The following is a 17556-nucleotide window of genomic DNA, read 5'->3' as shown; positions in this document are numbered from 1 at the left end:
TCCCTCTCCCTGCTGATGTGATGCTGGAGAAGGCAGCTGCCAGAGCCCCAAACAAAGGGATGCATTCTGCAGCCACAGCATCATTAGGATGCAGAGCCCGGCTCCTGCATCCCAAGCATGGACCATTAACAGCGAGCATCACCTGGATGCATCCCTTACATCCCTGCATGGATGCTTCCCCTCCTGCCCTTTGCCATGGGAGCAATGAGGTGGGTTGGAAGGGAATGGCAAAGGTTTGGATCCAAGCTGTTGGCAGGATCAGGAGCTTCCATTCAACACCTTGTAATTGTGGAGTCCTCAGTGCACACCTGAGTGATTCCCAGGTTAAATCCCATTGCATTCCTGGAAATGATCCCTTTCAGGATGCCAGACTGGGGTGGGGTGGGTTGGAACAGAGCCTAAAGATGCTCTATGGGCAGGGGTCCCTTTCACTGGAGGAGGGGGCTCCAAGCCCATGGAGCTTATCCCAGGATCCCAAAGCCAATGGGAGGATGCTGACAGGGATAGGACCCCTCTTTCACAGGGCCCTTTAAGGAGCCAAGCAATGCAGATGAGGCCTCAACAGGGCAGGAGCATGCAAGAGGCAGACAAGAGGCAGAACCAGGGCCTGCAGGAGTGGGTCCAGCTCCAGGCCCTATGGAATTGCCATAGGGAAGCAGCCAAACCCCATTCTGGAGCATCCACAAGGGATGCTGCAAGGCAGGGATGCAGGATGCCAGGAGGGATGCGGGTGATCCCTGCATGGACCACAGGCTCTGACAGGGATGTAAATCACTGCATCCCAACTGCCCCATCAGGGGTGATCCCTGCATGGACCACAGGCTCTGACAGGGATGTAAATCACTGCATCCCAACTGCCCCATCCAGGGGTGATCCCTGCATGGACCACAGGCTCTGACAGGGATGTAAATCACTGCATCCCAACTGCCCCATCCAGGGTGATGCAGGCATGGACCACAGGCTCTGACAGGGATGTAAATCACTGCATCCCAACTGCCCCATCAGGGGTGATCCCTGCATGGACCACAGGCTCTGACAGGGATGTAAATCACTGCATCCCAACTGCCCCATCCAGGGTGATGCAGGCATGGACCACAGGCTCTGACAGGGATGTAAATCACTGCATCCCAACTGCCCCATCAGGGGTGATGCAGGCATGGACCACAGGCTCTGACAGGGATGTAAATCACTGCATCCCAACTGCCCCATCAGGGGTGATCCCTGCATGGACCACAGGCTCTGACAGGGATGTAAATCACTGCATCCCAACTGCCCCATCCAGGGGTGATGCCTGGACCACAGGCTCTGACAGGGATGTAAATCACTGCATCCCAACTGCCCCATCCAGGGGTGATGCAGGCATGGACCACAGGCTCTGACAGGGATGTAAATCACTGCATCCCAACTGCCCCATCCAGGGGTGATGCAGGCATGGACCACAGGCTCTGACAGGGATGTAAATCACTGCATCCCAACTGCCCCATCCAGGGGTGATGCAGGCATGGACCACAGGCTCTGACAGGGATGTAAATCACTGCATCCCAACTGCCCCATCAGGGGTGATGCAGGCATGGACCACAGGCTCTGACAGGGATGTAAATCACTGCATCCCAACTGCCCTATCAGGGGTGATCCCTGCATGGACCACAGGCTCTGACAGGGATGTAAATCACTGCATCCCAACTGCCCCATCCAGGGTGATCCCTGCATGGACCACAGGCTCTGACAGGGATGTAAATCACTGCATCCCAACTGCCCCATCCAGGGGTGATGCAGGCATGGACCACAGGCTCTGACAGGGATGTAAATCACTGCATCCCAACTGCCCCATCCAGGGGTGATCCCTGCATGGACCACAGGCTCTGACAGGGATGTAAATCACTGCATCCCAACTGCCCCATCCAGGGTGATGCAGGCATGGACCACAGGCTCTGACAGGGATGTAAATCACTGCATCCCAACTGCCCCATCCAGGGGTGATGCAGGCATGGACCACAGGCTCTAACAGGGATGTAAATCACTGCATCCCAACTGCCCCATCAGGGGTGATCCCTGCATGGACCACAGGCTCTGAAAGGGATGTAAATCACTGCATCCCAACTGCCCCATCAGGGGTGATGCAGGCATGGACCACAGGCTCTGACAGGGATGTAAATCACTGCATCCCAACTGCCCCATCCAGGGGTGATGCAGGCATGGACCACAGGCTCTAACAGGGAAGAACATCCCAAAACCCCATCTCAATCCCTTCCAAGCTAAAACCAAAAGGTTTCCCTGCACAGTGATGCCTTGCTCCTGCATCCCAATGGCATTCCCTGTGTCCCCTCACTGATTCCCCTCTAATTTAGAAGGGAATTGACCCACAGAGCCAAACCTTTTGTTATATCCAGATGGGAAGCAGTGAAGTGAGAAGCAGGAACCCCCCCCCCTTGATGGATGCTGTGGGGAGCAGCAGTGCAATCAATCCCAATCCCACTGTTTCCAATGGGAACAGGCTGTTAATGACAGTGGGGCCTGGACCAGGACAAGGCAGATGCTGCCCCATAGCCCAAGGGGACAATGAGGATGAGGCCCCTAGGGCCAGGATTCCAGGAGCATGGAGCGTGGATCTCTGCTGCCTCCTGGAGACTCCTTTGGGAAGGGGCAGCATCATTCCCAGTGCTGACAGAACTGGATCCCGGCCTTTTCCAGCTGCCCATGGGATGCAGGGAAGCATCCGAGCTGCCTGGAGCGGCACAAGGCTTTGCTCACTGCACATCCCTACTGCACATCCCTATTGTACGTCCCTATTGCACATCCCCACTGCACATCCCTATTGCATATCCCTATTGCACATCCCCACTGCACATCCCTATTGTACATCCCTATTGTACATCCCTATTGCACATCCCTATTGTACATCCCTATTGTACATCCCTATTGCACATCCCTATTGTACATCCCTATTGCACATCCCTATTGTACATCCCTATTGTACATCCCTATTGCACATCCCTATTGCACATCCCTATTGTACATCCCTATTGTACATCCCTATTGCACATCCCTATTGTACATCCCTATTGCACATCCCTATTGTACATCCCTATTGCACATCCCTATTGCACATCCCTATTGCACATCCCTATTGTACATCCCTATTGCACATCCCTATTGCACATCCCTATTGCACATCCCTATTGTACATCCCTATTGCACATCCCTATTGCATATCCTCATTGCACATCCCCACTGCACATCCCCATTGTACATCCCCATTCCCCATCCCCACTGCACATCCCCATCCCCACTGCACATCCCCATTGCACATCCCTATTGTACATCCCCCATTGCACATCCCTATTGTACATCCCCATTCCCTATCCCCACTGCACATCCCCATCCCCACTGCACATCCCCATTGCACATCCCTATTGTACATCCCCCATTGCACATCCCTATTGTACATCCCATTCCCTATCCCCACTGCACATCCCCATTGCACATCCCTATTGTACATCCCCATTCCCTATCCCCACTGCACATCCCCATCCCCACTGCACATCCCTATTCCCCATCCCCATTGCACATCCCTACTGCACATCCCCATCCCCCATCCCCATCCCCATCCCCACTGCACATCCCCATTCCTACTGCCCATCCCCATTCCCTATCCCCATCCCCACTGCACATCCCCATTCCCATTCCCCATCCCCATCCCAGCCCAGGTCACACGATGCCATACCCTCATGGAGCAGGGATACACCACAGAGCCCGCCTGGCTGGGAACACCACAGGAGCTGCTCCAGGATGCTCCGGGATGCTCCCCCCTTTCCCATTCCAGAACCTGGGATCTGGGATAACCCCAGGCTCCCGATGGGAAGGGGACCAAACAGCACCCTCCTTGGAAGCAGGGCTGAGCTCCATCCCAGAGAAGGGACACACTGATTCCTATCAGGAGGCCAAGGCCATTCCCATAGGATCCATAGGGAAAGCCGACAGAAGCCGGTGATGATGGAGGTCTGGATCCCATTAGATGGATGGAGATCCCATTGGAGCCCAGCACAGAGCATGAATCATTGGGAAGGTCCCCTTCCTGCAGGAGCAATGAGTGGGAATGGGATGGGAAAGGAGCCCCTTGGGCCCTATGGAAGAAGAAGCCAGGTAGAAGCAGTGGGGTGCTTGGGATGAGGGATGCAGGGATGGGATGAGGAGGAAGAGGGAAGAGTTGATGGGATCTTGGGGGGTTCTTCCCCATGAGGATGCTGGGGCACTGGGATGGGATGAAGGGAGGAGTTTGGGATGCTCCATCCTTGGCAAGGTTGGATACAGGGGCTTGGAGCATCCTGCTCCAATGGACGGGGTCCTTGCCTTCATCCCAACCCATCCCATGGCTCCATCAATCCATGTGTTACCACACAAGAGATGGGGACTTACAGCAAGAGCCCTGATGATGGAGATGGAGCTGGGCCTGCTCCGAGCGGGATGCTCAGCTGAATCCCAACCCCTTCCAAGTGGGAAAATCCCAAAGGAAGCATTGGGCTTGGTCCAGGGCCCTATTCCAGGAGTGAGGAAGCAGAATGGGAGCCAAGAGGAACTGCAGGCACAGTCCACGACTGGTCCCTGCTGGATGCTGCTGCCTCTGGAGATGCAGGGATGGGGATGAAGCCGATCCCATTCCCGATGGCTGGAGCTGGGGTTCCCAACCCAAGGGGCTTCCTGATGGATTTCCAGTAGGAAAGCAAGGAGATGCATGGGCACAAACCGGTCCCATGAGTGGGATCATGCTGATGGTAAACCATGGATTCATGGAATGGGTTGGGATGAAGGATGCTTCAAGTGGTCCAGCTCCATCCATAGGCAGGGAATCGCTGCCATTGGAGCAAAGGGGGGCTCCAAGCTCCATCCAAGCTGGGCAGGGATGGGGTTGCGCTGAGGTCCTGCTCCCCCCAGCCTGGATCCGTGCTGGGATTCAATGGGAATAACAAAGGGATGCGCTGGAAGGGAATCGATGGATCAGGGATGAAGGCGAACGGGGAGGGCTTTGCTGCTGCTGGTGCAAGGAATGGTGCTTGGGGGGGCATAATGGACAAAGAAAGGGATAAAAAGGGCAAAAAAAAAAGGAAAAAAAATGCAAAAAAATAGGCAAAAAAAGGGCAAAAAGAGGTAAAAAATGCAAAAAAGGTAAAAAAGGCAAAAAAGGGCAAAAAAAGGTAAAAAAGGTAAAAAAGGGCAAAAATCACAAAAAAATTAAAAAAAAAGCAAAAAAGGGAAAAAAAGACCAAAAAAGAGGAAAAAAGGCGAAAAAGGACAAAAAAGGGTAAAAAGAGCAAGAAAGGACAATAAAAGGCAAAAAAAGGGCAAAAAAGGCAAAAAGGGAAAAAAGGGAAAAAAGGCAAAAAAGGGCAAAAAAGGCAAAAAAAGGGCAAAAAAGGCAAAAAAAGAAAAAAAGGAAAAAAAGGAAAAAAGGCAAGAAAGGGCAAAAAAAAAGGCAAAAAAGGCAAAAAAAGGCAATAAAGGCAAAAAAAGGCAAAAGAGGAAAAAAAAGGGCAAAAAAGGGCAAAAAACCAAAAAAGGGGCAAAAACGGATAAAAAAAGGCAAAAAAGGCAAAAAGGGCAAAAAAGGGCAAAAACAGGGCAAAAGAGGCAAAAAAGGCAAAAACAGGGCAAAAAAAAGGGCAAAAAAGGGCAAAAAAGGGCAAAAAGGGGCAAAAAAGACAAAGAAAAAAGGCAAAAAAGGGGGGAAAAGGCAAAGAAAAGGCAAAAAAGGGAAAAAAGCCAAAGAAAAAAGGCAAAAAAGTAAAAAGAAAAAAGGTGAAAAAAAGGGGGGGGGAAGGCCCAAAGGGGCAAAAAAAGGGCAAAAAAACCCATTTTCAGACAGTGAAATATCCCCAGAGGCACCTAAGGGGAACACAGGAGCCAAACCAAGAACAGGGACACAATCCCAGCACCAAAACTGGTCCCCATTGGATATGGGAGCAGCAGGGACACAATCCCAGCACCAAAACTGGTCCCCATTGGATACGGGAGCAGCAGGGCCACAATCCCAGCACCAATCCTGGCTCCCCATTGGATATGGGAGCAGCAGGGGCACAATCCCAGCACCAATCCTGGTTCCTATTGGATACGGGAGCAGCAGGGACACAATCCCAGCACCAATCCTGGTTCCCATTGGATATGGGAGCAGCAGGGACACAATCCCAGCACCAATCCTGGTTCCCCATTGGATACGGGAGCAGCAGGGACACAATCCCAGCACCAATCCTGGTTCCCATTGGATATGGGAGCAGCAGGGACACAATCCCAGCACCAATCCTGGTTCCCCATTGGATACGGGAGCAGCAGGGACACAATCCCAGCACCAATCCTGGTTCCCCATTGGATACGGGAGCAGCAGGGACACAATCCCAGCACCAATCCTGGTTCCCCATTGGATATGGGAGCAGCAGGGACACAATCCCAGCACCAATCCTGGTTCCCATTGGGATATGGGAGTACAAGGGTCCCCAGTAAGCCCTGGTACCCAGGTACAAGGGTCCCCAGTAAGCCCTGGTACCCAGGTACAAGGGTCCCCAGTAAGCCCTGGTACCCAGGTACAAGGGTCCCCAGTAAGCCCCGGTACCCAGATACAAGGGTCCCCAGTAAGCCCTGGTACCCAGCTACAAGGGTCCCCAGTAAGCCCTGGTACCCAGGTACAAGGGTCCCCAGTAAGCCCTGGTACCCAGGTACAAGGGTCCCCAGTAAGCCCCGGTACCCAGGTACAAGGGTCCCCAGTAAGCCCTGGTACCCAGGTACAAGGGTCCCCAGTAAGCCCTGGTACCCAGGTACAAGGGTCCCCAGTAAGCCCTGGTACCCAGGTACAAGGGTCCCCAGTAATCCCCGGTACCCAGGTACAAGGGTCCCCAGTAAGCCCTGGTACCCAGTTACAAGGGTCCCCAGTAAGCCCTGGTACCCGGGTACAAGGGTCCCCAGTAAGCCCTGGTACCCAGGTACAAGGGTCCCCAGTAAGCCCAGGTACCCAGGTACAAGGGTCCCCATTAAGCCCTGGTACCCAGATACAAGGGTCCCCAGTAAGCCCTGGTACCCAGGTACAATGGTACCCAGTAAGCCCTGGTACCCAGGTACAAGGGTCCCCATTAAGCCCTGGTACCCAGATACAAGGGTCCCCAGTAAGCCCTGGTACCCAGGTACAATGGTACCCGGGTACCATGGTACCCAGGGAGCCCACTGCTGCTCCAGGTGTTCCACATGGGGCCCTACAGGGATGCAGCACCAGTGATGCTCATGATGCTTCAGGCAGAGCCAAAGGAGCAGCAACTGGGGAGTGCTGGGATGCACTGGGGGATGCTCCCATCCTCACACAGGGATATGGGATGGGTTGGGTTGGATGGAGCCCCTCCAGCTCCAATCCCTACCATGGGCAGGGATCCCTTCCATTGGAGCAGGATGCTCCAAGCCCCTGTGTCCAACCTGCAGGGATGGAGCATCCCAATCTTCTCCCTTTATCCCATCCCAGTGCCCAAATCCATAGGGAATTCAATGGGGTGCAAGGAGGGAATCAAGAGCCTGGATTATAAGTACTAGGACAGGCCAGCAAATGTTATCCTAACTAACCCTAACCCTAACCCTAACCCTAACCCTAACCCTAACCCTAACCCTAACCCTAACCCTAACCCTAACCCTAACCCTAACCCTAACCCTAACCCTAACCCTAACCCGAACCCTAACCCGAACCCTAACCCTAACCCTAACCCTAACCCTAACCCTAACCCTAACCCTAACCTAACCCTAACCTAACCTAACCCACCTAACCCTAACCTAACCCTAACCTAACCCTAACCTAACTACCTAACCCTACCTCCTAACCCAACCTAACCTAACCTAACCTAAACCTAACCTAACATAAACCTAACCTAACCTAACCTAACCTAACCTAACCCTAACCTAACCCTAACCTAACAACCCTAACCCTAACCTAACCTAACCTAACCCTAACCCTAACCTACCCTACCCTAACCCTCCTACCTACTCCTACCCTAACCCTAACCCTAACCCTAACCCAAACCCTAACCCTAACCCTAACCCTAACCCTAACCCTAACCCTAACCCTAACCCTACTGCAGTATAGAACAAGACCAAGGTGTGTACCCCAAGGCAGGAAAACCCAAATCCAATGCCAAGGATGTCCCAGTGCCATGCATTGACACTGCAGATCCATCCCTATGGAATGATGGGAAGCTCCTGAAGCCTTCCCAACCTTAGGGCAAAGCCTTCCTCCAAAGCATCTTTACCCCTATGGGGTCACCCCATGGCTTCATCCTGTTTAAAAGGTCCCTTCCTAAGGATGCTCCTTAAATCCCATGCTGTATCCTTGGGACAAAGGGAGGCAGGGATGGAGAACAAGCAAGGAGCATCCTTCTCTAAGAGACTGGCTTCAAAACAACCCATTGAGGAGAGAAAGCACTGGGCAAACTGGTCCATACTGGTCCATACTGGTCCATACTGGTCCACCCGCCTCCCTCCACACATACATACTGCTTCATGGCGATGAGCTTGGAGTCCATGCTCTCCTGCTTCCCCTTCATCACCTGGATGTCAGTCAGGAGCTTGGTCACGTTGTCCTGCTGGACCTTGATGTCCTCGTTCTTGATGCTGGATACCTGGAGATAGGGGGGAGCTCGGTGATGCTGAGAGCTATGGGGAGCTCTGAACCTCCTCCATCACCACAGGTACCCATAGAGCAAGCTGATTCCTGCTTGGGAACTGGGAGAACTGGGAATTCCCTCCCATCCTAAGCAATCCCAGGTGATGCTGGAGCAGGATGCAGCATCCAGGGCAGGGCTGTTGGCTTGCAAACCCTTGTGATAGGGGGAACAGCCCAAGATGCTCTCAACCAGGGCAATGCCACATCCCAAAGGGAGCATCAGCACTGGGGGGAGGCTCCTGCCCCCCTCTGAAGGTGCTGGAATGGGAATTCCCATGATGAGCAATGGAGAGAAGGGAAACCAAAGCCTCTTGCAGTGGTCCCTCAGCATCACCGCTCACTGGATGCTCTCAGCATCACCACTGCAGCCAAGGAGCAGGCTCTGAGCACAGGGTTTTGGTGCTCCCATATAGGAAGCACTGAATCCCAGCTTGGTTTGGGTGCAGGGACCTTACAATTCCCAATGGAAGGGACCAAGGAGCTCACTTGTGGTGATGGGGGAATGGTCTTGCATAGGAGGAACACAAAGCATCGCTCCATAGGCCCCAGGTGCCCAGCATAGCATTGACCATAGGGGATGGGGAAGATGCTATGGAGGATGGAGCAGCTCTGCCTCCATCCCAACACCTCAAATCCTGTGTTCAGCTATGGGGCCCTCACTGCAACATTGAGGGGCTGAATGGGGCGCAGAGAAGGGAATGGGGATGGGGCACTGGGGGTGATGGGGAAGGGATGCAGGACATGGGGAGGAGGAGAGCAGGACCTGATGGGTGCCTCCAAGGAGGATGGAGCCAGGATGGAGCCAAGGGATGGGACAAGAGGAACCGGGCTCAAGCTGCACCAGGGCAGGGTTGGATGGAGCTGAGGAGCAATTCCTGCCCCAGAGGGTGCTCAGGCATTGGAACAGGGCAGGGCTGCAGGCATGGGGACCCTGGGGGTGTCTATAGGATGGGCACATGGGCAGTGGGGTTGCAGTGGGGTTACCCTGGGGGTGTCTATAGGATGGGCACATGGGGCAGTGGGGTTACCCTGGGGGTGTCTATAGGATGGGCACATGGGGCAGTGGGGTTACCCTGGGGGTGTCTATAGGATGGGCACATGGGGCAGTGGGGTTACCCTGGGGGTGTCTATAGGATGGGCACATGGGGCAGTGGGGTTGCATGGGGACCCTGGGGGTGTCTATAGGATGGGCACATGGGGCAGTGGGGTTACCCTGGGGGTGTCTATAGGATGGGCACATGGGGCAGTGGGGTTGCATGGGGACCCTGGGGGTGTCTATAGGATGGGCACATGGGGCAGTGGGGTTACCCTGGGGGTGTCTATAGGATGGGCACATGGGGCAGTGGGGTTACCCTGGGGGTGTCTATAGGATGGGCACATGGGGCAGTGGGGTTGCATGGGGACCCTGGGGGTGTCTATAGGATGGGCACATGGGGCAGTGGGGTTACCCTGGGGGTGTCTATAGGATGGGCACATGGGGCAGTGGGGTTGCATGGGGACCCTGGGGGTGTCTATAGGATGGGCACATGGGGCAGTGGGGTTACCCTGGGGGTGTCTATAGGATGGGCACATGGGGCAGTGGGGTTACCCTGGGGGTGTCTATAGGATGTGCACATGGGGCATTGGGGCAATGGTTGGACTGGGCTTTCCCAATCCAGCTGATCCCATGGTCACCCTTGGAGCACAGGAAGCCTTTTGGGATCAGCGCTCTGGTTTGCATCACTTCGGTTAAAGCTCATCCCAAAAGATGCCTTGCAGGTACTTACGCTGGTTACTTTCCTCTTGATGTTCTCCAGGAGATGCTCCTGCCCTCGGATGAAGTAGGGATGCTGGAATTCCGTGTCATCCTTCTCTGGCTTCACCAATCCCCCCTGCTCAATGTGCACAACCTTACGGAACCCATCTGAAAAGGAAAGGGGGGGCAACTGAAACCAAGCTGAATGGGGTGGGTTTGAACTTGAGGCTTCTGCTGCAGGAAAGAAGGACCTGGAGCTGATGGAGTTGGTCCAGAGGAGGCCATGGGGATGCTGCAAGGGATGGGAAAGCCTGGAGAAGGATGAGGGATGCAGGGATGGGATGAGGGATGCAGGGATGGGATGAGGGATGCAGGGATGGGATGAGGGATGCAGGGATGGGATGAGGGATGCAGGGATGGGATGAGGGATGCAGGGATGGGATGAGGGATGCAGGGATGGGATGAGGGATGCAGGGATGGGATGAGGGATGCAGGGATGGGATGAGGGATGCAGGAGTGGGATGAGGGATGCAGGGATGGGATGAGGGATGCAGGGGTGGGATGAGGGATGCAGGGATGGGATGAGGGATGCAGGGGTGGGATGAGGGATGCAGGGAGGGGATGAGGGATGCAGGGATGGGATGAGGGATGCAGGGGTGGGATGAGGGATGCAGGGGTGGGATGAGGGATGCAGGGATGGGATGAGGGATGCAGGGATGGGATGAGGAGGAAGAGGGAAGAGTTGATGGGATCTTGGGGGGTTCTTCCCCATGAGGGTGCTGAAGGGAGGAGTTTGGGATGCTCCATCCCTGCCAGGTTGGACACAGGGGCTCGGAGCATCCCTTTGGGTCGGAGCTGGATGAGCTTTAAGCTCCCTTCATCCCACCCCATCCCATGATGTCCAGGCTATTCCCAGTGCAGCAGCACAGCCTCCTGGATGGGTGATGCTGCATAGGGATGGCTGAGTCCTATATGCTGGGAATTGCATCCTCAACTGGGATCATCCCTATAAAGTGCTTCAAGAGAGCTGGTGTTGAAAGGCAATGGAAGCATCATCCCTCCTAATCCCATTGGGATGCTCTCTGCAGGCCCACATCTGGAGCGTTAACACTGATCCCTGTTGAAGCCTCTATGTGGGATGGGGTGAAAGGCATCCTCCTGGTATCCTTGGATGCACGGGGGGGAAGGAAAAGGGGGGGAAGGAAAAGGGGGGGAAGGAAAAGAGGGGGAAGGAAAAGGGGGGAGGAAAAGAGGGGGAAGGAAAAGGGGGGAAGGAAAAGGGGGGAAGGAAAAGGGGGGAGGAAAAGAGGGGGAAGGAAAAGGGGGGGAAGGAAAGGGGGAAGGAAAGGGGGAAGGAAAGGGGGAAGGAAAGGGGGAAGGAAAAGGGGGAAGGAAAAGGGGGAAGGAAAGGGGGAAGGAAAGGGGGAAGGAAAAGGGGGGGGAAGGAAAAGGGAGGAAAAAGGGGGGAAGGAAAAGGGAGAGGAAAGAGGGGGAAGGAAAGGGGGGAAGGAAAAAGGGGAAGGAAGGGGAGGAAAGGGGAGGAAAAGGGGGAAGGATAAGGGGGGGGAAGGAAAGAGGGGAAGGAAAGGGGGGAGGAAAAGGGGGAAAGGGAGGAAAAGGGGGGAAGGAGGGAGGAAAAGGGAGGGAAAGGGGGAAGGAAAGGGGGGAAGGAAAAAGGGGAAGGAAAAGGGGGGAAGGAAAAAGAGGGAAAGGAAGGGGGAGGAAAACGGGGAAAAAGGGAGGAAAGGGGGGAAGGAAGGGGAGGAAAAGGGGGAGGAAGGGGGGAAGGAAAAGGGGGAGGAAAAGGGGGAGGAAAAGAGGGGGAAGGAAAGGGGGGAAGGAAAGGGGGGAAAGGGGGGGAAGGAAAGGGGGGGAAGGAAAGGGGGGAAGGAAAAGGGTGGGAAGGAAAGAGGGGAGGAAAAGGGGGAAGGAAAGGGGGGAAGGGAAAGGGGGGAGGGAAAGGGGGGAAAGGGGAGGAAGGCGGGAAGGAAAAGGGGAAAAGGGGGAGGAAAAGGGGGGAAGGAAGGGGAAGGAAAGGGGGGAAGGAAAAAAGAGGGGGAAGGAAAGGGGAGGAAAGGGGGGAAAGGGGGGAAAGGTGGGAAGGAGGGGGAAAAGGGGGAAGGAAAAAGGGGGGGAAGGAAAAGGGGGGAAGGAAAGGGGGGAAGGAAAAAGAGGGGGAAGGAAAAGGGGGGAGGAAAAGGGGGGGGGAAAGGGGGGGAGGAAAAGGCGGGAAGGAAAAGGGGGGGGAAAAGGGGGGGAGGAAAAGGGGGGAAGGAAAAGGGGGGAGGGAAAGGGGGGGAAGGAAAAGGGGGGGAAGGAAAGGGGGGGAAGGAAAAGGGGGGAAGGAAAAGAGGGGAAGGAAAAGAGGGGAAGGAAAAGGGGGGGAAGGAAAGGGGGAAGGAAAAGGGGGGGAAGGAAAAGGGGGGAAGGAAAAGAGGGGGAAGGAAAAGGGGGGGAAGGAAAAGGGGGGAAGGAAAAGGGGGGGAAGGAAAAGGGGGGGAAGGAAAAGGGGGCCTTGGCAAAGAGCTGCAAAGGATCAGGCCCCATAGCAGAGAATTGAGGGTGCTGGGACATTGGGATGGGATAAAGGGAGGAGTTTGGGATGCTCCATCCCTGGCAGGTTGGATACAGGGGCTTGGAGCATCCTGCTCCAATGGAAGGGGATGGAGATGGAGGAGCTTTAAGGTCCCTTCATCCCATCCCATCCCATCCCATCCCTCCATGGATGAACAACCCCAAGCTTGGTTCTATGGGTTCCTCTTCTGCATCACTCCTGTTTGGTAGAGCAGGGCTGGTTCCACACCCCCAGCACTGATGTCCCATCAAGAACATGAGGGGAACACACACAAGGTGTCCCCTATGATGGGACTGTGCTGGTTCCACACCCCCAGCACTGATGTCCCATCAAGAACATGAGGGGAACACACACAAGGTGTCCCCTATGATGGGACTGTGCTGGTTCCACACCCCCAGCACTGATGTCCCATCAGGAACATGAGTGGAACACACACAAGGTGTCCCCTATGGTGGGACTGTGCTGGTTCCACACCCCCAGCACTGATGTCCCATCAAGAACATGAGGGGAACACACACAAGGTGTCCCCTATGGTGGGACTGTGCTGGTTCCACACCCCCAGCACTGATGTCCCATCAAGAACATGAGGGGAACACACACAAGGTGTCCCCTATGGTGGGACTGTGCTGGTTCCACACCCCCAGCACTGATGTCCCATCAAGAACATGAGGGGAACACACACAAGGTGTCCCCTATGATGGGACTGTGCTGGTTCCACACCCCCAGCACTGATGTCCCATCAGGAACATGAGGGGAACACACACAAGGTGTCCCCTATGGTGGGACTGTGCTGGTTCCACACCCCCAGCACTGATGTCCCATCAAGAACATGAGGGGAACACACACAAGGTGTCCCCTATGATGGGACTGTGCTGGTTCCACACCCCCAGCACTGATGTCCCATCAAGAACATGAGGGGAACACACACAAGGTGTCCCCTATGATGGGACTGTGCTGGTTCCACACCCCCAGCACTGATGTCCATCAGAACATGAGGGAACACACACAAGGTGTCCCCTATGGTGGGACTGTGCTGGTTCCACACCCCCAGCACTGATGTCCCATCAAGAACATGAGGGGAACACACACAAGGTGTCCCCTATGATGGGACTGTGCTGGTTCCACACCCCCAGTACTGATGTCCCATCAAGAACATGAGGGGAACACACACAAGGTGCCCCTTATGATGGGACTGTGCTGGTTCCACACCCCCAGTACTGATGTCCCATCAAGAACATGAGGGGATGCAGGAGGAGATTCCAGGTCTGGATGCTGTTATTCCCCCCTCCCTGGGTCCTTATAACCCATCCCTTGGTACCCCAAATGGGAGCGATGCAGAGCACCCAAATCAATGCTCCATCACGGAGCCATGGACCACAAGGCAGGAGGATGCAGGAGGTACTTACACATGTTGAGCTGGCGCACGAAGCTGGCCATGTTGTTGTGTTTGAAGTATTTTGGGAGCACCTCCTTGGCAAACTGGCCTTGGTCGAAGACGTGGAAGCTGCTTCCACTCTGGTAAAGAAAGAGGGGAAAAGGGGGTGTTAGATAGGGAGGAAATGCATGGAATGGGGTGGGATGAAGGGAACTTAAAGCTGCTTTGGGTCCAAGCATGAGGATGCTCTGAGCCCACTGTAGCCCCAGCTTCTCCATTGAAGCCATTCAAGGGTCCCAGCACTGGGTGAAGCTCAGCTGGGCACAAATGAAGGCAATGGGAGTCAAGCATCACCACCCATCAGCAACTGGGATGGTTTCATTGGGGTAGGCTTAAACCATGCCCCAAACCGAGGTAATTCCACATCATTGAGGCTCTGGATGCTGAGGGTCAGAGGAAGACGTGGCTTGGTTTGGAACCCATTCCAGTGCCTCAGCATCCTCATAGGGAAGAATTCCCTCCTTAGATCCAATCTAAACCTCCCCTGTTCCAGTTTGAACCCATTACCCCTTGTCCCATCACTGCAGTCCCTAATGGAGAGCCCATCCCCAGCATCCCTATAGCCCCCTTCACACACTGGAAGGATGCTCTGGGGTCTCCAAGCATCCTTCTCTTCTCCAGGCTCAACAGCCCCAACTTCCCTGTATCAGCATCACACAGGAGGACCAGGACCTGCTCCCCTTTAACCCAATGGGGATGCCCCTGCTCATGGCTATGGTTGCACTGCAAAGAGCTTAACCCATAGGATCCCATTCAGTTCCCAATGGGACCCTCGCAGGGAAGCCCTTGGCCAAGTGGCTGAACCCCAATCCCAAAGATGGGGCTCGTAGTGCAAACATGCAGGATCCTAATGGGTCCTATAGGATCCTAAAGGATTAAGGGGGACTTTTCCATGCCATGGGATGGGTTGGGATGAAGGGAGCTTAAAGCTCCTCCAGCTCCAAGCGTTTCCATTGGAGCAGGATGCTCCGAGCCCCTGTGTCCAACCTGAACCAGGGATGGAGCATCCCAAACTCCTCTGTGCACCCTCATAGGGAAGAGCTTCCCAAGCTCCCACCTCAACCCCTCTTTAAGCTCCCTTCCAACACCCCCCATTCCATGGATCTATGGACTCCAGGGGTGAAATTCCCCTTTAACATGGGAGCTCCATTCAATCCCTGCCCCACTTCCAGCCACAGGGCTATGGAAGGAGCATCCTGCTCTAGTCCCTGGGGTCTCTTTGAGGGGGAACCCTCCTGAAGCTCACCCATGGCCACCTCCTCTGTGCATGCAATGGGAGGAAGAGGCAGGGGGGCTCCAATCCCATCCCTAAAGCTCCTCTCATCATGGGTCCAATGGCAGCAGAGCAAGGCCAGGGGATGCTCCAGCAGGAAGGGACCGGTCCTGCATCCAACAGCATCGCCCTCACCTTGGACTGAGCCCTTTAAAGCAGGCTCCATGGAAGCACTGAGTCGGGTCCCAACAGGGTCTTGCTGTGCTGATAAAGCCCCCTGTGGTGTGGGGTTGGTTGTGGGGTGCAGCTCAGCTCAAAGAGGAGGGAAAGCAGCACTGAAGGGGAGATGTGGATCTGAAGCAGGAAAAGCAGCTTGGACCAAGGCATGGGATGGGGTGGGATGAAGGGAGCTTAAAGCTCCTCCAGCTCCAATCCGTTCCAATGGAGCAGGGTGCTCCCCCCTGTGTCCAACCTGCCCTTGAGCACTGAAGGGATTAAAGCTCTTGGAACAGGAGCTGGGGATGCTGAGGGATGGAGCTGTATCCATGGCAACCGCATCCTGGCCTGTACCAGCCCTGGGCCAGGGACCTGGGGGGGGTCAGGAGGAGAAGGCTCAGAGGGGAACTGATGGCTCCCTACAAGGGGGATGGAGCCAGGAGGGGCTGGGCTCTGCTCCCGGCCCCAAGGTGATGACTTGCAGGGATGGGACCACCGGGAGCAGCCTCCCCCGGAGCTCCCTGTGCGCCCCGGTGCTGCTTTAGGCCTCGTCTCCCCCGGTGCAGAGCGGGGACGGGGATGGGGATGGACGCGGGTGCGCGTTTGGGACCGAGGGAAGGCCCAAGCAGCAGCAGCAGCAGGAACAAACCCTCTGCCCACCCGCAGGGCCTCACCGGAGACGCGGCCATGACCAGGCCCAACAACGGCGGCGTCTGTGGGGGACTCACCGGGCTCCAGCAAATCAGCGCGTCCGTGTCCGGGTCCTCCACGAGCGTCCAGAGCTTGGTGAGGAACGCGGGCACGTTCCCTCCGCCGGGGGCCGCGGCCCCGGGCCCTTCCATGGCGGCGGCGGGGGCCTGGCGGGGCCTCAGAGCGCCCGGAAGCTGCCGCGGGGCCGGGCCGCGGCCTGCGCACGGAGAGCACCGGGGTCCAGCATGGCCGCCGCCATCTTGGGACGCCCCCCCAACCTGCGCCGGGAGGCGGCGCGCATGCGCGGCTCCGCCTCCTGGCGCGCCGGGACGCACACACACCCACCCCAGGCGCCCGCTGGGGCGCTTTGCGCATGCGCGCCCCGGCCTCCTGGCGCGCCGGGACACGCCCCCTCGTCTCCTGCTGGAGCCCGCTTTGCGCATGCGCGCAAGTTGAGGGATGCGCATGCGCAGAGCACCGCCCTCCTCGTCCCCGTGCGCCGGGCTTGCAAATGCGCATGCGCAACGCGCCGGCTGAGGGGGCGCGTCCTTGGCGGTGACCTCTGACCCGCGCGCACGTGGTGCTTCGGTCGGCGGCGGCAGCGGGGCCATGGCGGAGGTAGGGGCGCGTTGCCATGGTGACGGGGCCTTCACGGGGCCTTCACGGGGCCTGCACGGGGCCTGTACGGGGCCTGCGGAGCCTGCACGGGGCCTGCGGGGCCTGCACGGGGCCTGCGGAGCCCACTGTGGGGCTGAGGGGGGGACCCGGTCCTGACCCCGCTCCGTTCCCGTCCCTTGCAGCCACGTCCATCGGCGGACAGTGAGGAGCTCACGGAGAGCGAGGAGAGCGCGTACTCGGGGCTGGAGGACTCCGGCTCCGACAGCACCGGCTCGGACGAGGAGGAGGAGGAGGTGGAGGAGGAGGAGCGGGAGGAAGGCCCCGGCGGCGGCTCCCTCCCCCGGACACGGGTAAAGGCCTCAGAGCGGCGGGGAATGGGAGGTTTGACCCG

At 56.3% G+C, this 17556-nt stretch overlaps 1 protein-coding gene across 1 annotated transcript in view; it reads right to left on the bottom strand.

The window, feature by feature from the left end:
* Nucleotides 1–16739, bottom strand: part of HSF1 (heat shock transcription factor 1) — a 34929-nt gene extending 18190 nt beyond the window's left edge. Inside the window, exons 1-4 of the mRNA XM_061364071.1 lie at nucleotides 16586–16739; nucleotides 14400–14508; nucleotides 10450–10586; nucleotides 8515–8639 (exon numbers count right to left, since the gene is read on the bottom strand). Coding sequence (XP_061220055.1) covers nucleotides 8515–8639; nucleotides 10450–10586; nucleotides 14400–14508; nucleotides 16586–16699 — 485 coding nt within the window. The 5' untranslated portion in view covers nucleotides 16700–16739. The remainder of the gene's footprint in view (nucleotides 1–8514; nucleotides 8640–10449; nucleotides 10587–14399; nucleotides 14509–16585) is intronic.
* Nucleotides 16740–17556: the final 817 nt, after the last annotated feature.

The sequence above is a fragment of the Neopsephotus bourkii genome, unplaced genomic scaffold (assembly GCF_033783945.1).
Source record: "Neopsephotus bourkii isolate Nb327-2 ecotype Australia unplaced genomic scaffold, CSIRO-AGI_Nbou_v1 NB_1185, whole genome shotgun sequence".
In the NCBI taxonomy this organism is placed as follows: Eukaryota; Metazoa; Chordata; class Aves; order Psittaciformes; family Psittacidae; genus Neopsephotus; species Neopsephotus bourkii.
Note: the sequence above shows the minus strand (reverse complement) of the source record. Positions and strands in the feature narration are given on the sequence as shown.